The following is a 22,277-nucleotide window of genomic DNA, read 5'->3' on the forward strand; positions in this document are numbered from 1 at the left end:
TGCAGGTCTAAACTTGTCTTTGGTTGAACATTAACATTCAATGGTACCCTGTCCAACGGCAGAACTTTTCTAGAGGAAAAACAAAATTTGCTTTGTAAATGTTGTAATTGTCTTGATATTTAACAGAAATACTATTTGCTGATACTACTCCTGAATTGTACTTGCTTGTCATTATTCTTGGGAAGGCAGAAAAACAGAACATTACTGAAGTGCTGTTAGGTTAATGCTCTGAAGATGAGCAGGCCACAAACTTAAGAACGGGGACACACAAAAGCAACACAATTTACTTAAAATGCAAGGGAGTAAGGACACAAATAGTCCTTGGTATTATTGTTCAATCCCAGAGCATAATGCAAATTGCAATAATAAAACAAAATTTAAGTTTAAATAAGCAGATTAAAACATTTGCTTGTGCATGAAGGAACTGAAATTTGCAACTTAATAATACTCAACCATCTAAGTGCATTTTTCATTTTGTTGACTAATTGCTGCAGATAAAAAAATATATATATACATATGCCAGTTCACTGGCATAAACATGACAAGTGTAGAATAAACTCTTCCCCATCCATTATGATTTATTGCCTTTGGTGAAAGTTGATTTTCATACTCAGCAAACATCTTGAGATTCCTTTCTCCCATGCCAAACTCAATATGTCTAAGGAACAGCAATATTCTTTCCCCATTTCTTTCTGCTTTTACCAATGACTTGAGCTTTTATGACCATTCCTTTGCCTTGTCAAGTTTTTTATCTAAGCAGTGATGACCAACTGGATTACAAGATAATTCATAGCAAACAGCAATCCAGTCATCCCTATGCTACATACATCCATGCAATTTACCAAGGGTCAAAGAACAGTAGTCAGTGAAGGGTATTTGCCTGATTGCTTCTCTTTATAACTCAGAGGTACTGGGATCAACGTTGTGTCCAAATGTCTATTTAGTTTAGACCAACCAATATAATACAACTGGGGTATTCAGCTTAGTTCCTTTTTTTATCTAAATGATTTAATTTAATCAGGAGTGCTTCCATTAAATAAGGTTGCATTCCGTATTTACAAAAGTTTCTTGATGCAGAAATTGATTGAAAAAGGACATTTACAACCTTCATTAAAAGACTATTAATTGATAAATAATTGAAGATTTCAAACCCTTGCTCCTTTCACATTTTCTACTGAAGCAACTGTCCAATTGTGCAGAGGTGGATTGGATGACGCAGTTGATCACACACTGATCTTTCATCTCTGGGACTTGCACGTTACAAGTTGAATGTCTCTTTAGTTGTCAGCTTTAAGGGTAAGTGAAGTGAACTCGGAAACTTCTATTAAATTCCAAATAGCCATGATGTTAATTAGCATAAAATTATTCAGGCAGATCCTCTGCCCCAACTCTAGTCCAAATCCAAAGATTTACTTGGGTAAGCATGTGGCAGGATTTTTCCCAATGCTGGCATCTTCCATCTACCCATAACCACAACTACCCTTGTGCTGCTCCAATGGATTCCTGAAAGAGTCCAACAGGACAGGATGAACTTTTACAGATTCCCAGTTCTCTGACAAGAAACTCTGTTTGCTGGGTTGTGCCAGGTTCAAATAAATTGGAGACACTGACTCCAAGAGACAAGTAGTTTAAAAAAAAATTTACATTAGTTCTAATGATTTTAATTGATTATTACTACATGGAAGTGCTTTTTTTAAGCTTTAAATTTAAATACCCTGTATTTTGTTTTAAAAGCAATGCCATTTCTAAATAACCTGAATACCAGTGATTCAGTGTCATTGATCATGTGGACAGCTTTGGCAGTCTCAGGGTTTGGAGAGGCTATCAGGCTATCACCCCAAAGTGATTCCTATGACGTGATGATCCATTATGAACTGCTAGAAGCTCAGTTTTGAGTTGAAAAGGTGCTTTTTCAGCTATTCAACTTGCATCAATGATTTCAGCCTATAGGAACTCACAAATAGGAAGTCATATTTAATAGCTAAAGCTACTGTGTCTATCATTTTCTTGCCTTGTATTTGATCAACTCATGCTGAATCAGTTCACTATTGAGCTTTTGGAATCTTCACATTCATAGTCATTCTTCCACTGTAGAGTTAACACTAGAGGAAATTACATTTATATTGCATCAGTAATAAGCCTCATTTCCTTTCAAGAATGTCATATAGCACGGTAGATCGTACTTTTGAAAAAAAAAACCAAAATGATAGATAGCACTTGACAAATACTACTAAGTGTCAGTGTCTTTTCATGTTGCCTGACAAAATATACTATTGCAGGTAGATTGAACTTGACTGGAGTCTTATGAGGTGCTCCTGATTATGTCCATCTACCTTAGTGGAGTCAGGTTATAATGCACAGAGCTCTGAACTTTGATGCAAAGTTGCTGTGTATTTGCTAAGATCAGCGTAAGGAAGATCCATACTGTTTTAACTCCAAAGCTGAGCTTAGAGCTCTTACCAATATCACTGCTCCAAACTGGTTTGCCGCACTATTGGAGGTGCATTATTCAGGACAGTAATCAATCTAAGATCACAATGGGCTTAAGAAACTTCCTTTTTCTTTTGGAAGAGAAAGGACAGCACTTGATATTCCAGTCAAAATATGTATTTTTTTAGCACACACCATCAGAACACCATCAGACTGTAACTTTTTTTTTTACTGCTGGTGGCAGGTTCTTGTTGGTGTCTAGTGAATTCCATGAATTTGAAAAATTAGAAAAGAAACACTTTGCAGCATATAGAGGGGATTAAAAGTGCTTTATAAATTTGAGTTCTTTTAACTTGAATAGCAGAGACAGTACAAGTTTTCAAACTTGGTATCTTCAGGATGTTTTTTTTGTCTCATCATTCTCTCTTATCCCTGTAAAATATTCCTGTTCACTAGCAATTATCTCTTTTGTTACAAATAAGTTATTTGCTATATATAGCCAATCCATTAGCCCGAGTGAACTGTAACAGATTCTCATTTAAATTGACGTTTCTTTTTTCAGTTGCTGTATGCAAGAAAAAAAACATTCTTGTCTTTCTCGCCACTGCTTACTTCTGCATTGCTTTACCAACTGCTACAGAGGAAACAAGTAACAATGACTGTACATGGCCAAAAGCCTCTGATCTTGGTAACAGAGACCCTTCATGGAGTGTAACAGGGAAAGGTGGCTGATGGGAAAATCCAAAGTCACCCTAATGGTCGGTAGGTGGTTGAAAGTCAATGACAGGATAAAAAGGTTCATCTTATCCTTCTGCTGCTCAAAAGGCTGCCATGTTAATATATGCAAGCAAACTATGAAACAGCATTTCCCATGTGAACTAAGCTGGGTGAGAAATCAATGGGAAAATGAAAGCATAAAGCGAAATTAAATTACAGACGTAAACAATAACATAAGCACGGTTAAAACAACACATATACACAGCATTTTGAAAAAATCAGAATGTCAGGACCACTACGGATATGCAGGTGTTTATACCTAAAAGTAAATTGGTGTTGCCTTGGTTTGAATGGTGGGGCCAGCTGTATCAAATTCTTGTATGCAACATGTTAAAACTGGGCTAAAAGGTATAGGAAAAAAGTTTAGTCTAACATGCTAAGCACCCAGATTAAAGCAGGATTTCAAAAACTATATCCAATATTCTTTTCAATTCTTGCCAATTTTCTTTCCGTTTCATGCAGTTTTACTGCTTGCAGGAGTCCAGATTCATAATTCTGAACCACTCCTGGTATCTTTGCCCTAGTGGCCATTTTTTCCATTCTTTAGACAATTGCACTGTGTATTACTGGGTTAACTATCTTCAAGAATGGATTCTATTTTATCTTGATATGGACTGCAGAAAGGGTTGTTGATAATCTGGAGGTGGCTAACTTCTCTTTTCTGTTGCAATGGGCTCTGAAGCTACACACCAAGTACTTGGAAGAATTCGCTACAAATTTATTGGAATTGGTGCAATTAAAAAAAAAGGCCAAGAATATTTCTCCATCCTCAGTTTACCCAGCTTTATTTATAATAAATTGTTATTGCGTTTGTGTCAAAAAACCATCAATATATTCTAAAGTACATTTCTGTTTATTGAAATGAAATGTCTAGATATGAATTGACCCCATTTCACTCTTATTTCATTAAAAAATGATGAGTTTTGGTTTGAAACTTTTACAATGCATTTTTCCCAATAAAAAAATCTCAGTTTAGAACTGCCACATCAGCTTTAGTTTAAAAGTTGTTTGTACACTCATTGATATCACCCAGCTCTAAACTATTGGCGTTTGATGTTGTATAATTAACTGACACAAAATAGAGTCAATAATTTCTGTAGCAATCTCCCTCAGGCAACATCACGATATTCTATTTTAGTGAGATCACAAACAAGAGCAGAAATCTGAAGTTACTGCTCTCTATTCTTGTAATGGTGCAGAACTTACTGATACAATCAATTGCAGCCTACTAAAATCAAAAGTTTAACGTGGTAATAAATTCACTAACGCATGAGAAGCTATGAGGTACCTTATATGCAATATATTTATATTCCTGTAAAATTTTGATGTAAAATTGTTAATCTAGTCCTCAAAAAGGTTCTATTGCTTCATGTAGGCCAACAATAAGGGACGAAGCTGCTCTATCTCAGTAGGACCTACAGAATTTAGTGAATTGGTACAGAGGGATGATTTTTAAAAAATCAGTAAAAATGGTACAAAAGTAAATGTTTAGGCCTGAATCCAGCAGACAGTCAGTAGGGCTGAGAGTAAATTGCAGCATTAAATATTGATATTTAAAAAGAAAATATTTTGTTAATCAATTACAGAATATAGCTCATCCATTTTCCCCCTCTTTTCCTTCAACCCCTCACCCCATCCCGTCTGGCTCTGTTACATGAATACATTGCTTGCAAGGAATATCTTAAATTTTACTGCCAGACTTGTGGAATAAATATTTAAAAAAAACAACCCCCAAAAACATTCAATAAACCCACCATGGCTTCTCAGCCCAATCTGTTATCATGCAGGCTTTTTCATTAAAATTATGCACAGGCATATATAGGCCAAATATAAAAGGACAATGATTGAAATGCATAACATGCACCATTGACAAAAGCACAAAGACTTCTGCGGTAATTCTGCCAGAACTGCCACTATACAGATGATGCATTAAATGATTTAGCAGACTTTTGATTAATCAAATGGAAAGGAAAATATAGACAAGGCTTTAAACCAAAACATGAAGGCTAGGACTAGATAGTTAGTGATGGACTGGTACAATTGTTAGAGGAGGTGTGAATTATTTAACTGTGCAGAGGTGCTGCTACCAGGATTGCAATGGCTTGACTCTCTCAGTTGGTCACAGGACTGCATACTCCCTGAACAGGTTTTTAAAAACACAGGATCTTACACAAACAAAAGTGAAATGAAAAAAAATAACATTTGAAAAGAACTTGTCTGTGGGATAAGTATGAAAGTGGGTTAAATTTGATAACATATTTAAAGACTTGCACAGGTACAATAAGTTGAAAAGTCACGTTCTGGATTCTGTTTTGTTTGTTGTGACTATACTAACTATAACAACAAATTGTTCTGCTCAAAAACTTGCTTTTTTATTATCATTTTAAAATTAATGACACCTCATTGCTGACTCCTCCGAGGGCATAGTCTTCTCACAATTCACTTCATTGGAAACTTGTATAATTTTGAAAGCATCAATTGAATCTAATCTGAGCATTCTGATTAAAGTTAATGATGTTTTAAAACCTTAAGTATCTTCTTGTGCTCATAAGTTCATATTCCTGACATTATACAGAGAACAAGTGACATACAAAATTTAAATGTCCTTTCATTGACAACATGCCCAAAATCTAACTGCATTCTGTTGCCACAAAACTTACATTATCTTCAAAGCAATAAGTCAAAATTCACGATTTTTCTAACTAGTCTCTCATTGAATTCCAGATTACAAATTCACCCTTGTACAACATCATAGGAAATAGCATGTTATTTGTTACTACTCCTTATTTCTGCTTTCATAATAGGTCTCCTCATAAATGCACATTAAAGTGTATCTGTCACTTACTTGAAAATTCTCTTAAGTTTCCATGCCTTGTGTTATTGCAGACCTCACTGATGTGGTGTACTTTGGTGTTACCAGCAAATTTTGAGACTGGAGTCCAGCTGAGGTCCAAATCAGCCATACATACCAAGGACAGTATCCAGCAGCCACCCTGGGCGAATGCTGATTTACTCTCACATTTTGTTTCCTCTCAACCAACTTGGTGTTCATATTGCTGCAATTTTTCTCTTACTGGATTTTGCTAACCTATTTCCCTTGAGACACCACCAAACTTTGATAAAACAGTACAGTCACTGACTCAATGTGGGCCTTAGCAAGTCTGCTAGTTTATTTTGACCCCCCCCCTTAAGTTTTTTTTACTTTCCTGTTTCATCTCCCTACACCATCTTTATTCCTCATGATCATTGTTGTTTAACCCATATTTATCACACGTCTCATTTTAAGCCTAAGTTTGGGTTTTATGTATTTATTGAAGAAACCCAAATCTTTGGTGCAGTACTTTGTATCTGCTGAAATGTATGTACTTGATCAATCTTATATTCAAAAATTTTCCACTGTTGACCTATTTGCTGACATTCCTGCCAGTTAGTTTAGAAGAGATACCATTCTGCTGAACTGAACTTTGTCCTCTTCAATCACAACATCTTTATTTCTTCATGCTATTAAGTCTTTATATCAAACTTTATGCTTTAACTACTCTTCTAAATTTTTCTCTCTTCCCCCTTCCCTTTTCTGGGTTGTCTCTTACCTCTTCTCTTCTCCTTGCCTATCATCTCCCCTGATGCCCCTCCTTCCCTTCCTCACATAGTCCGCTCCTGTCCTGTCAGATTCCTTTTTCTTCAGCTCTTTACCTTTTCACCTATCATCTCCCAGCTTCACTTCATCCTCCTACTCCCACCTATCACCTATCACCTTCTAGCTTCTACTCCTCCCCCCACCCCGCCTTCTTGTTCTAGCTTCTTCCTTTCCAGTCCTAATGAAGGGTCTCAACCCAAAATACTGGATGTTTATTCATTTCCTTAGATGCTGCCTGACCTGCTGAGGTCCTCCAGCACTTTGTGTGTGTTGCTTTTTCCTAATTGTTCTAATTTAAACACATTTGTTACCTTTATTCTGGTCTTGATCATTCAACATCAACTCTATCCATATTCTGTCTTAATGTAATCGTCAATATATACAATGCACAGTAATAATGTAATTTATTATAGCACTAACCTTAATTTTGTATTTAAACGATAGACAATATTTCAATGAATGTATGTTTCTCTCTCGACTTGCACTTTCTGTTGTACTTAGTTCCAGTGTTCTAAAATGTCAGCTCCCTCAAGTACACTGGCATGGATGAACATAATATTCATACAGTTCCTCTCTATTCATTCCTTCTTACTGTTAGTCATTCACTCCAGAATCCTATAACCATTACTACTACACAGTAAGGGTGGGGAGCTGAATCAAGCAGTTGCATGGTAGCTGAACAATTCCTTACAATAAATCTTGGAGCAAATTTGCCAGGAAGTTTAAATGATAAGTAAATATTGTAAAATTGTTCAGCAGTGGTGATTTCAGTAATTTTTTTCCCAGACCCACTTTGCTGAAATAAGTACCAGTCTATCACTAAAATAACCTATAGCAGAGATTGCAATAATTATAAATTTACAATGAAACCTGCACTAAATGGTCACTTTCACCATTGCAAACCACTGGCCAACGATGGCTGAACAGGTATTAAATGGCATGTCCTGAATTAAGTGATTCATTGGAAATTTAGGTTCTGATTATAATATTTAAATTGGCAAGCCTCAAATTCTTTTAGACAATATTAAGTAGAGAGTGATTTAGATTGTTCAGCTGTGGAAAGCATCACAACCAAGTTCAAGGCTGTCCATCAGAGATAGGAGCAGAATTAGACCATTCAGTCTTGCTGCATATTTGCTTTCAGGGGTTAATGGTCGGCAAGCAGGGTAGTGCCCTTCCCAGACCACTGAGGTCCGTTTTTGGATCTTAACTGTGGTAAGTGAGCTGACAGCAGATTCAGAATTGAACATAGACGCTTCCTGGTCAGAATGGCTCAACTACTCATTCATAAATTCACCTTTATCTTCAGGACCACAACTTGCCATTCCCTTAAATAAATGACTTTTAATGACTTGAAACCCCTTCATTGTCACAAATTGGTTTATAGGTTTGAACAATTACTTAGAATTGTTAACAATTAGCCAGCTTTGAATAACATTACAAAATATATTAGGAAACCATTTCTATTTATTGTAATCTAGTACCTGATATTCAGAAAGTAGAATAAAATCCGGGTTATTTTACATACATATCGGAATCAGAATCAATTTTATTTTCATTTATTTTGCTCAGGTTGATGTGTTTTTATGTGGATTTGATTGTGCCTATTGGAACAAGATTGATTAGTGACACTAGATGTCTCCAGGATATAGTTAATACTTCAACTGCAATAGTACAACATTGTTATCTAATTAAATAGCCAGTTATTAGTGCTGACAAAAAACTATTCTTGTATTCAGTATTAACCCCTCCCCCACTCTCTAATGAGCTGCATTTCATTTATTTGACGATTGAGGATTCCCATTGTTTCCACCATATCAGTCACAACATCAGATGATTGCAGGCTGGTAAGGGGTTAATCTGGCTGATGGCTTCATATCCACTAGGTGCTTAGCCATTCTGCAGCACCTACATTTTACTCAAGGTAGACGTATCAAAGGTGGTGATGAATCAGCATACAGGAGGGAGATTAAAAGTCTGGCTGAGTGATGTCAAAACAACCGTTCACTTAATGTCAGCAAGACCAAGGAACTAATTGTAGACTTCAGGAAAGGGAAACCCCAGAGGTCCATGAACCAGTCCTCATCAGGGGATCAAAGTTGGAGAGGGTCAGTAACTTTAAATTCCTGAGTGTCACTATCTCAGAGGTCCCGTCCTGGACCCATCATATAAATGTAATTGCAAAGAAAGCACCGCAGCACCTCTACTTACTTTGGAGTCTGTGGATATTTGGCATGACATTAAAAACATTGACAAGCTTCTACAGATATGTATGGATAGTATATTGACTGGCTGCATTATAGCCTGGTATGGGAACGGAATGCCTTTGAACTAAAAATCCTACAAAAGGTAGTGGATTTGGCCCAGTACATCACAGGTAAAGCCCTCCCAACCATTGAGCTACATGAAATGCTGTCATAGGAAAGTAGCATCCATCATCAAAGATGCTCAGCACCCAGATTATGCACTTTCCTCATTATTGTCATCAGGTAGAAGGTACAAGTGCCTCAGAATTCGCACCATCAAGTTCAAAACCAGTTACTACTCCTCAACCATCAGGATCTTTAACAAAAGAGGATAACTACACTCTTCTATTGAGATGTTTCCACAATCAATGATCTCACTTTAAGGACTTTTAACCTTGTTATTTCATGCTCTCGTTATTTATTGCTATTTACTTATATTTGCATTTGCAGTTTGTTGTCTTCTATGCTCTACTTGCTCTTTCATTGATCCTGTTTACAGTTACTGTTCTATAGATTGGCTGAGTATGCCTGCAGAAAAAGAATCTCAGGGTTGTGTGTGCTGATATGTATGTACTCTGATTATAAATTATACTTTGAACTTTATTTGACGTAACCCAAAAGCAAAAAGATCACTGTTAGATATCCTGAAATGAAGAAGTGGGAAGGTGAAAAGTGAATCATATGTTCACTTCAAGCATAAATGTTTAATTATCTTTAGAATCAATGCACCAGCACCATTTAATAGTTGCTAAAGAAAATGCATAACCTTTAAGTGGCAACTAGTTTACAAGGTGATGTTAGCATGAGGTATGATTGACTTAGATAAACTAAACCTCCTGCTGCTTAATCAAAGTGACCAAAAGAACAGGTTTCAGTTTGGTAGTTTCATACTTACCCGAGTTTAGATACAACTGCAACAGCTTCCTTGATCCCCATTCTAATCAGCGGACCTGTGCCATTTAGCAAAGGGAAATGGCAAGGCTACCTGATGCCTCTAACGGGGATTCATTTTTATCAATATATTGTTGCAGACTAAAAACTGTCACAGCCTACATGTTACACGTTCCCAATAAGTATAACCAAAAAAAATTGAGAAGCAAGTTAATGGGGGGGGGGGGGGGAAGGATCACAATGTTAAGAAAAAGTAAAATGAATTCTAACATCTCGCAAATACTAATTAAAACAAAAATCAGCCAAAGCAAACACTTACTGAAGGTGCTGTGAGATTTTCAATTTAATTTCATCAAAATTAGAAGTAAGACTTGCAAAGTGAAGCACACAAATTTCTAAGAATACGTTAATTCTATCTACATAACATTACCATAAGCGACACACCTGCTCACAGAATGAGAGGAATTCAAAATGAAATGCTGGCAAACCTGAAAGCTCGTAGTCAATGGAAACTCAAGGTGCTAAACCCTAATGGATTGGCATTTTTATAACATGCATGGATTAGGAATGTGATAGAGGCGCTTTAAAAATAAGAAACATGTTCAAAGGTAAGAAGCAAAAAGGGTAGGACAGAATCATTTTTATTTACTTGCAAGATGTTTTTAAAAAGTCAGATAAGTTGCATTTTATGGGGAGGTTACTTCTCTGGGTGAAAGGGAGGAAGTAGGAGCAGAATGAACGAACAATCTGTCCCATAAAATGCCTTGGAACAGCTAAGTATTAATACTCATTTCTTGGGTACTGTGTACCTTCAATGATGAATGTTCTTGACTTTGAAGAACTAAATGGATCCCCTGGTAATAAAAAAAAGATTTAAAAGAAACCAGAGTTTATAGCTGAAGGCACATTACATTGCAGAATTTAGGGCATGGGAAAGGCAAAATTAAATTCTACATATACATACATATAAACATGACTTCCCGGCTCAGAAAACAGTAGCCTTGTGAAATGCTCGCCTTTATTAGAAACACATGCTATAAAATACATTCAACTTGTAGAAGTTTGATTAGTATGAGTTCAAAATAAAAATAGAGCATTTTATCAGTTGAGGTACAAAAATGCTGTTTAAAAGACAGTATCCCTTTTGTTTACCTACATAGATTAAATTTTAAATGTAGTACCAATCAATGTACTTGACAAAATTAACTGGAAGAACAAATGTACCATGAAATAGATGATTAACATAGCAGGAGTGGCAGCAAGTAAAACATCAGCTACAAATTTAGATTAATTGTCTCAGAAATAATTATGTATCACCAAAATAACCCGAAACCCTAATTTATGACCTCCTGCTGATGTGCCTTTCTCTTCACCAATGCAGACAACCTTCAGCAATCTGACACCTGCTGTCTAAACTTCTCTGCTTGACTCACAACCTCCCTATTTTTTCCCTTTCAAGAGACACCTTAATTCTACATCTATAGATAATTTTTATGAATCTTTCCTTCCAATGTCCACACAAAGTACCATACTTCCCAAATTTGCATAGGAGAGCCAAAGTGAAAAAAATCACATTCCTGGAGACAAGAATCAAGTTTGTAGCGTCAAATGGGGTAATGCATAGACAAAAACAGTTGAGAAAATATTTCTGTTAGTTCCCTAATGGTTCAAAACATTTATCAAGTGAGCAAGTTACCCACACAGATTAGGCCTAGATCAATTAGTTGAAGAATTCAGACTAAGTGCCTGCTCCTGATTTAATTCTCCTGGAATGAGAGTGAGAGTGAATGTATTTGATTGTCTCTTCTATAGTTTAATTTGACAGTAATTGTTATGAGTTAATAATTTAACATCAGCTAACCTAGCATAGGCTAGGAGCTGTATATATTGTATACTCAATGCTATTTTTTCCAAGAAGGGGGCAACACATGTCTCCCTTGTATGAATCTCAAAGTATAAGGTCCGATGGTTTTGAAGAAAGTTTAGAGAAAATACAATGGTAAGAAGTAAAGAAAAACAGAATTAATAAATTACTAAAAATGGGGAAAATCTAAAACCTCAAATAAAAACTACTTGTTACTCGTCACACATGTGATATTCAAAGCTGTTAAGATTCCCCAAAAAAAATGCATTTGGGTTTGTGAAGGTTGTATTGTATATCATGGGAACTTGAATTATGAAAAAATATTTCTGGAAAAAGTCAACCAGCCAAAATGATATAACAACATTATTTTTCAATTATTTGTCTCTTCAAATATTGACTACATCTGGAGACATGACATTCGGAGTTGCTCAACTACTGAAACGAGGCAATCAATTCTAATTATTTGACAAGAAGCTTTTTAGTAAAAGAAAAGAATGATAACACTGAACAGCTGATGTAGCACACTCACTTTGAAGGATAGAATGGTTCTTTGCCAGCTAAGCAATTTCAGCTCTGAATTAGAAGGGACAGGACTTTAACCTCGCTCCAGACAATGCAATCAGAGCTTTAGCTCCAAAGACCTGATTGACATACTGTAAAATACTTGGACAAGTTCCCGACCATTTGACGTAGAAGCAGAATCTGGCTATTCGGCCCATCAGATTCTGCTCTGCCATTTCATCATGGCTGATTAATTATCCCTCTCAACCCCATTCTCCTGCCTTCTCCCTATAACCTTTGACACCCTTAATAATCGAGAACCGATCAACTTTTGTTTAAATATACCCAATGACAGCCTCCACAGAATCATGGGATCTCCTCACAAAACTAAACCTAATCTAATCTTCATTAGCTGGTTTAGAGAGGATTATGATCACATGAAGTTCTCCTCAAATTTGTAATTAGTCTGTGAATCCTTATAATACTTTCACCAGGGGAAATGTATGAAGGTACAAAAACAACGTGACATGAAACACACACCAGCCAATTTTCATTGCAAAATGTACATCTTTACAATGTAAGGCATCTTGCAAATGAGCTGCTTGCATTCTAATGGAAAATCAGGTGTCTTAGTGAGCTGCAATCAAAATCCTCACCCAGCTGCATTTCAGATCCATGAATTTGCCTGCCTACATTCAAATGATACAGCTGTAGTTCCACTTCACGTTTTACATGTGATGGGAGTTAAGATTACAGCCTTAAAGCTAGAATTTTTGACAGGCATCCATTGAAAGTTAGCCTAGTCCATTCAACCAGCAGACACATTCACAGTTCACGTAGGATGACAAAAGGGACATTGTTTTATAAATCACTTATACTCTAATGGTGATGCCACAATAGTACTACCAGCAGTCAATTCTACCAGTATCAGACTGGCTGAAATAAGAACATTTCTGTACTGATCTGTGAAGGACTTTCACTACAATAACTCTCCAAACAAAGCTGACAATTTGAAAGTGTGATAGCAGTTTGTTAACAGTATTACCTAAGCCATCCAATACAGCACAATTCCCTTACATATATACTTGATTTTATGAAGAAACAAATGAACAAAAACCATCTGCAAGATGTCTACCAAACATATTTCAGCAGAAATGGAGTAACTTTCAATAGAACTACTGGAATCTGGAACAGGGTAATCAGAGTTAATAGTTAATGAAGGATGGAAAATCACTTCATTCCACCAGTGTGATCCTCTGAAGTCTAGATACTACTTTCAGGGTGGACATCCTGCCCATCTTTATATATGAGATGAGGGAGAAGAAATTGTGGAAGAGGAGGAGGGAATGAACACACTGCAAAATAGAAGCCATGTTTCAAAACTCTATTTAAATCAGTCCTTATGTGGAGCTGCAGAACTGGTCTGAAGACTCACAGGCGTTTTATCCTGGTCACCCTAATTTCCTTCTTTTGTAATGATGTGGACTTCGTCCTGGGGTAAATCCCACAGTTATCTCTCTGTAACCATGTACAAAAATTGAACAACCTAGTTGATAATAGGCTTTTCATCTATGTAAAGTATGATAACCAATCAGATTGTATTTTCAGTTTCTGTCCCTAGGAATGGGAATGCTGGTTGTCTGGACCATCCCTTATCCACTGCTAACCTAGCTGAGATCAACAATGCTTCCTTCTTTTGGGTAACACGTTAGTAAATGCAAAACAGGTTCAAAGGCATTGGATCTGGTTCCAAAAAATCACACCTCAAAAAAGTTAAGCAGAGCGAGATGCAGTGAGGATTTAGCAGGAACTTTTCCTAGACAGCAGTTGCGTTTAGCAGGAGGAGAAATGGCACAACGTGGCTACAACGGGCAAGGCCTACAAAGTGCCCAGCTCTTATTCCCCCAAGCTACTGCACCAGGATCCCCCCAAGTATGCAATAACCAAGGGGAACAAGCTCCAGCACTCTGCAGATTCCTTTCCAAGTTGCACATCAGCTTTCTTTAAATGTTGTGGAGTCTAATTTGTAGAATGCTCTACCCAATAGCACAGTGGAAGTACCTCTATGTGAATGAATGCTGACTACCTCTTCAAGGACAATTAGAAATGGAAATAACTGTTGGCCGTGCCACTGTCAAACTGCTACCCCTCCCAATACACCATCCTACTCTCTACCACTGCATTATTCTAAGCTTCTCTTTATGGAAATTATAACCTGTATATTTTCCATCGCCTCACCCCTAAAGTTGCGGGACATTAGAAAATTTCAAAAGTAAACACCTCTAATAAATCTGAACAAGCGTTATCTAAGGATATGCATATTAAGAATTGCATCAGGAGTGTCCAAACATTTCACTCTCAGGCTTTTCCCAAGCTCTCTCTGCTGCATTTAAAAACAATCTCATGTTCGCTTTGCTTCTAGCACCTGAAACGTGTAGGCAGAAACAAGTCCTACTCATTACATTGCCAGATACATCGATTAACACATATACTTGGATAGTATGAAAGAAAAATAAATTGGTGGTAGAATAGGGATTTATTAGTTGCCAGAAGTCTGGTATTGCGCTCGCCCCTCTCATGCTACACCAATCCCAACCCCAATTCAATTTCAAAGATGCCAATCTATATTTCTTGAACCTTTACTGAAAGTTTCTCATTGAGGCAGCAAGTTAGGTGAGTGCATTTTCAAAATCTACAGAGTAAATGTTTGTGTTAACATCTTTACTTATATAATAAAACTCACCTTCCATGGGCGTGTTTGGGTCTGGCCTGTTTGCAAATACCACATCCACGTATTCCAACTGTAACCGCTCAAGAGAGGCTTTCAGTCCTGCCAATGCAGAATACAAATATCCATTCAAACCAGACGCAATTAACAAAGCTATACACTTATCCTGCTCAGAATGTGTGTAACTGGCAGAATAAAGTGACAGTGCTGTACAATAGGAACAAATCATCTATGTTAGAATTAATTTCTGTAAGGAAATTTAAGATAGGCATGTAGAAATGGGTGGCACAGTAGCATAGTTGTGAGCACAATTCTTTACAGTATAGGTGACCCAGAGTTCAATTCCCGCTACTGCCTGTAAGGAGTTTGTACGTTTTCCCTGTGATCGCGTGGGTTTCCTACCACAGTCCAAAGGCCGGTTAGGAGGTTAATTGCTCATTGTAAACTGTCCTGCGATTAGTCTAGGATTAAGTTGGGAGATGGCTGGGCGGCGTGGCTTGAAGGGCCAGAAGAACTTATTCTGTGCTGTGTCTTAATCAATCAATCAATAAATAGTTATATAATAAACACAAGAGATTCTGCAGCTGCTGGAGATCCAGAGAAACACATGCAAAATGCTGGAGGAACTCAGCAGATCAAGCAGCATCTATGAAGAGGAATAAGCAGTCAATGTTTCAGACTAAGAACTTCCTTCAGTCCTGATAATGGGTCGGCCAGAAACGTCAACTTGTTTATTCCTCCCCATAGTTGTTAACTGACCTGCTGAGTTCCTCCAGCATTTTGTGTGTGTTGCTCTGGATTATCTAATGAGGTCCGTACCAAAAGCTTCATATTTTGTCAACTGAAGAACTGGCAGCATCATTTACTTAGCACAGCACGACAGACAAATCAGTCATCTCTTTAAGATATATATAATAGTATCTCACCATTGAGTCTACACCAACTACATTTGAGTTTAATGCAGATACGTGTTAAACTTACACATTAGAGTCTAGCCACCCATCAGCATTACCACAACTAAATGTCCCCCCTTGGAATCTTCATTGATCAGAAACTTAATTTGATCAACTGCATAAGGGTTGTAACTACAAGATCAAGTTAGAGTCTTAGCACCTTGTTGACAATGATTCACTGTCTGATTTTTACATAATCTAAAGACCAAATGCCATGAGGAGTCTGGCGTGGTCTCCAGATGGCCAGGTGAATACAAATCCAACATTGGCAGCTCATCTACCTGAAATAACCCAGCCTATTTAATTGGAATCAACTACCCTATTCACTGCTTTTGTTAGTGGTTGTATTGTACACCATCGACAAAATACACTTTTTACATGGGCTATTCTGACTGCAACTCCCAAACCTGTAACACCACCACTGAGGATAACAAGGAAAGCAGATGCAAGGAAACACCGCCACCAGCAGGCTGCCCTCCTATTTGCACCCCATCAAGGCTCGGAAAAACAATCGTCTTTCTTCATTCCTTCTTGCCACAGTTCTATTGAAAACTTTCCCATAATGCAATTGGGTAGAAAGTTCCAGAATTCAGATACAGTGAAATTAAGGAGAGTTCAGAACCACTTTCTTAAGAGCAATTAAGTATGTGCTTTAATGTTGATGACCATCTCCTTAGTCTTTTTCACTTTTCCCTCGTTTGAAACATGGGATATCTGCTTAAAGCAGTTTTCAGTTTCTATATGCTTCTCTTGATGTTAGTAAAATTGCTGATGTTATCATGAACACTTTTAACATGTTTTCCTTAAATAGCTGCTTTACAAGAAGGCTCTGAAGCAATTATTAAGTCACAATTTTTTTATACCAGCATGACACGCTACCTTCTATAATGTGCTTTCTGGAGAGTCCTCTCTCAGTCTCCGCCCTACAAAAAAAACAGTATTAGTTAAAGTTTACTTAGCAAATAAACATTGGTTAGATATTGTTTACATTTATTCAAAGACAGCAGTTTGAATCATTAAAGCATACTCAAATATCTGGTTACATACTTTCCACCCCAGAAGATTTTGGTTGTGATGACAAGACTTGAACGTCTGTAATGAGAGAGAAAATGTTGGTAAATGGTTTAGTCTATTTGACATGTACAGTGTTGTAAACTTAAACTACTGGGGTGTTCATACAATACAGCAAAGGACATTTGGGTTTAAGTCAGACAATCTAAGATATTATTTGACATTTTCTTGTGCCACAGCACAAAAGATTACTGCAAAGGTCTCAACAGTGAAGATTAGTTGCAGGTTGTTCTATATTTATGACCCTCTGGGCATGCATTACAATCAGCAGCAGAATGATAGAAGGTGCCATCAATTCTGCAATTAAATGGGACTTAGTAATAGCCTAAATCCAGTTTGGGTTTTCATCCCAACTCTTCAGCTCCTAACCTCATTACAGCCCTGAACTAAAAAACCGAATTCCACATATGAGAGGAGAGTGGCTGACCCTGACATCATGGCAGCATTCGATGAGTCCTGGAGCTCTGGTAATGAATTCAACAGAATACCCTCTAACAACTGCAGTTGCACGTCACATAAAGGAAGATTGTTGGATGCCAATCATTCCAGCAGTAAAACATTTTATTCAGTCTTCCCCAAGCCACTGTCCTTGCTCAGTCACCAAAAGCTTCATCATTGATTTTTCTTTCTCCATAGGTTCAGAAAAGGCAGCATTTGTTGATGATTGTACAATAATCAATTCCGTTCACAACTCCTCAGAAAATGAAAGATCCTGTGCTCGCATATAGTTAATTTAAGAAACTTTGCACCACCCAGGACAAAGTAGCCAAATTGATTAGCATTCCATTCGTTAAACATTTGTTCTTCCCACTGTGGCTGCAGTGTCTAACATCTTTCCAAGGTCATCACAACTTCATCCCTCAAATCTATGAGTTCTTCCGAGCAGTTCAAGAAGTTTGCTCATCGCCAATGTTCCTGACTGAAAATATACAGGGAATACTTGAAAAGGAGCAGCTGTCCAAGATTAAAAACAGAGTTTGTGTTATGTGGTGACATTATGCATATGATTTGATGCAATAAATCTAAGTAATAAGAGGGCATCAATGGAGGGCATGCTTTCATTTCTGGTTTTTTTTCATAGTCTGTTACTAAATCAGAACATTGTTGATGCGCATTCTACAAGAGGACTTAAAATGGTTTAAAACATTCACATGGAGCACGCATTCAATACAGGTAGTCGTGCTATAACACACAAGTTATGTTCCTAAGAAAGCATGCACTTGAGAAAGTCACTCTATAGTAGCGGAGTAGGCTGCAGATTTGAGCAGATTTTCTCAATCGTGACTGCACTGTAACTAACTAATGTGGTTGGTGTAATGCAAATAATGTTCTTTCATCCATTATAACCAATTTATGCTATGGAAACATGCATTATACCAGAATTAGCCATACAAAAGAATCAATTCAGTGACAGCCTTTTTCTATTTTTTTGAAATGTTACTTAATTTTGTTATGGCATGGATAATTTCTTCTCAAACTACATTAAACAAATAGTACTGTTGAAAATACTTAACTTGGCTTCCTTTATCCAATTTTCCAATGTCAGTTTGGCAAAAAAATGTCATTTCTGCTACAAACATTACTCTTAGAGAACATGTGACACGAGCAATGCAAGTCCTAAATGTTAAGTTGTACAGTAATGCCATGGAACTATTTGTGGATAATTTCCAAACACAAAATAATCTGCAGATGCTGGGGTCAAAGCAACATTCACAACACGCTGGAGGAACTCAGCAGGTCGGGCAGCATCCGTGGAAAAGATCGGTCGACGTTTCGGGCTGGAACCTGTCGTCAGGTTCCAGCCCGAAACGTCGACCGATCTTTTCCACGGATGCTGCCCGACCTGCTGAGTTCTTCCAGCATGTTGTGAGTGTGGATAATTTCCAATGTGTTCTCATAGCTGTAAGATTACCTCCATCCTTTCTTCTTGATAATGTTCCCCAATACGATTTCTGCCCTGTGGAGAAAGAAGAAAGTAAGGTTAAATATCTTTTACAACTTGCTTGGATAATGAGGTTATTACTTTTTTTTAAAAAGTTTACTTCTGTCTTGGTTATCACTGCTTTAATCTCTTTTCTCTTCTCTTTTATTCTCCTTATTTCCAAGTGGTTTTGAATCTAAAGTACTTAAGATGAATTAATTTAAACACAAAATAGATTTTATTCTCAGTGAAACAGAGTGACAATCATCCCAGGTCATTTTGCACCACTTGAAAATTAAGCCCGGCATTTGTCACCTGACCCGCTTGTAAACCAATGCAATTTCAACACTGGAGAGGCATAGGATAATACCTTTGTTGAGCACCGCAGGAAAATGTAGACTTCTGTGTCCTGGTACTGTGTATGCTTGAATAACATGGTCATCATATCACAGGAACAAGATGAGAGACATACCAGATACAAATCACTTAAGTGCAGGAGTACGCTACACAGGCCCTACAAACTCACCCTGACAGTCAATAAGACCATGGTTGATCTGATCATAATCACATTACTGCCAAGCCCTCGCAACCTTTCACCCATTTGCTGATCAAGCATTTGTCTATCTCTTAAGACTCATGACCCTCAAAGAGAACTGTGCCACATCTTTATCCCAAATGGATCAAAAGTTCTAGTTCTCCAACAACTGAAATATTCTCTGCACATCCATGTTGTCAAGACCCATCATGATCTTTCAGTTTTCAATCAAGTCTCCTCACACTTTTCCAAATTCTAGCTAATACCAGAAGACAAACTACCCATTCCTGGAATCAATCTACTAAACCTTCTCTGAACTGCATCCAATGTCGGCATGCTTCTGTAAATAATGAGACTAATACTGTACCCAGACTCTGGTGTGATCTCACCCACATCCCATGTAACTGAAATATAACTTCTTTGCTTTTAAAGTCAATTCCCCTTGTAATTGACAATACTTTTTTTTAGCTTTTCTAATTACTCACTCGTCTTTTGTGAATCATGCAGAACACTCTGATCCCTCAACATCCTCTCATTATTTAGGATGTGCCTTTTTTCACTTTTCTTGCCAAATAGACTACTTTCCTCCCCCCCCCCCACATAATATTCCTTTTGCCAGGTCTTTTCTCACTCATTCAAGTTATATATCACTCTTTGCAACCTCTTTATATCTGCTTCACAACTTACTTTCCTTTCTATCTATCTGCTAATTTAGCAACCATAGCAACTTGAGTCCCATCTTCCAAGTCAATCAGATGAACACTGAAGCCTCCAAACTGAGCCCTATGGCACATCACATTACATCTTGCCAGCCACAAAAAGACCCATTTATGCTTATTCTTTGTTTCAAATTAGCCACCCAATCTTCTGTCCTCACCAATACATTACCTCTTACTCCATGATCTCTCATCTTCAGCAACAGTCTTAGTCGTGGCATTTTACCAAATGTTTTTAGAAATGTACAGTTAATCTCCACTTGTTTCCCTTTATCCACAGCATACGTTTGTAGTTCAAAAATTGTTACTACATTGATAAAAGACTGATAAGGAAAATATTACCCATTTATTGGAGCTTTCTTTCACATCACAACAACCCACCCTATTCCAGGCTGCCATTCTGACAACATTTTCCACATGCCTTGAACACATGACCGTGCATAACACCTTTGTACTGAGGGTCTGTAAATTAAGATTGTTTAATATCAACTTCAGTACACACCATAAAGGAGTATGAAATAATTGTTACTCCAGAAATGATGCAGCACAAAAAGAAACACAATATGATAGAGAACACAATTATAAAAAACATGATAAAGATAAAAATATAAAAAAGCTTACTGCTTCGGGAAAGTACCTGATTTTAGTCTGGTGGTCCTGGCGTAGATGCCAGGACCATATGTGGAATCATCTAATTCTACTAATGTGGCATGTCTCCTAACATGCAGCATATTGCTCCATCCCCTCTTAATCCCAAGCAATCTACTGTCTTCCATCTCCCTTATTCCGCTTATCCCCTCAAGCAATCTGTTAGCAGGTACCTGTTCTGCCACTACCTCTCACAAATAATCTACTACATCGCTGCTCCAGATTCCAAAGTCATCCTAATAATACCCCCTAAAAATCAAGGATTCCAATACCCTCTGTCTGTAACTTTGGCCCTTGAAGTTTTATGTGGTAGACCAATAACCAAAATTGACACTGGAGACCAGAACTTGCACCTTTATGGTATACTGTGATGCATACATTGGAATTGTAGGCATAGGCTTTTATTGTCATATGGATTCAAGAGTACCAGTGAAATTTTTGAGCAAACAGTAAATGTACATGCATTAACTTGAAAACTGATGACGTGAGTTATTTGTCTATAACTGCTTTGCAAATGAGTCTGACCCTCACCTGACATCCACATTGCATAGCTGAAAGGTGATGAAGGGGATTCATTTTCAGCAATCTACTTTTGAGCCCAGATGAGCACAGTTCAGGAAGTGAACTGGGGCAGTAACTATTTTTTTTTACATATATAAATAGTGTGCTTAAAGAGCAAATTTGGCTTTGAAGGACACTACATCAATCAGGTATTTGGAGATGTAGTGTTCTCCTAGCAAACCAAGGTTAACCACTCCAAAACAAGCTTAGAAATAAAATCACATACATTAAAATTATTCATGAAATCTATTTCATCATTTTGCTGTGTATGTAAAAATAATTAATGTGATTTTTTAAAAACCCTTTTATGCAAAGGCTGGTTAAAGCTGGAGAATGGAAATTTCAGACACCTAGAGTAAAAATTCTCGAGAGTTAAGAGCATGTAAACGTGGCAACTGCTGGAAATATGGAATCAAATGTGTAGATAAATGCAATTGCATGCACTTAGAATGAGCAACTGAAGATGAATTTACCTTTTCAGCACACGCAGAGTTGGCACCAGCATAACTAGAAGCAAAAAAGTTCCTCTTGACTCCTCACAATGTGCCTCAGTTTCTTCTGAAGAATTCCCCAGATATACCTAAATGTTAATCTCAGATTTTCCACAGCAGCTATCTATTAGCAGCCTCAGATATATCAATTTAGTAACAAATGCACTATACCTTGCTGGCATTGCATTTTGTAAAGCAATTTTTTAGCTTGCTGATTCATGTACTTTTGAGTTTTGAGCTGTTAGCAACATTTTTCCTTAGCAAGCAGCCCAATATAAATGACATTCACTGTTCTATAAATACACCG

General features: G+C 37.3%; 1 protein-coding gene across 7 annotated transcripts in view; it reads right to left on the bottom strand.

Annotated features, from left to right (window-relative positions):
* kcnab2a (potassium voltage-gated channel subfamily A regulatory beta subunit 2a) overlaps window positions 1-22,277 on the bottom strand; it is a 315,221-nt gene that overhangs the window by 24,014 nt on the left and 268,930 nt on the right. For all 7 annotated transcript variants that reach the window (XM_063032962.1, XM_063032966.1, XM_063032967.1 and 4 more), the window contains 4 exons: window positions 19,011-19,055; window positions 17,075-17,119; window positions 16,907-16,950; window positions 15,090-15,176 (listed from right to left, as the gene is read on the bottom strand). In XM_063032962.1, coding sequence (XP_062889032.1) covers window positions 15,090-15,176; window positions 16,907-16,950; window positions 17,075-17,119; window positions 19,011-19,055 — 221 coding nt within the window. The remainder of the gene's footprint in view (window positions 1-15,089; window positions 15,177-16,906; window positions 16,951-17,074; window positions 17,120-19,010; window positions 19,056-22,277) is intronic.

The sequence above is a fragment of the Mobula hypostoma genome, chromosome 25, assembly GCF_963921235.1.
Source record: "Mobula hypostoma chromosome 25, sMobHyp1.1, whole genome shotgun sequence".
Classification (NCBI taxonomy): Eukaryota; Metazoa; Chordata; class Chondrichthyes; order Myliobatiformes; family Myliobatidae; genus Mobula; species Mobula hypostoma.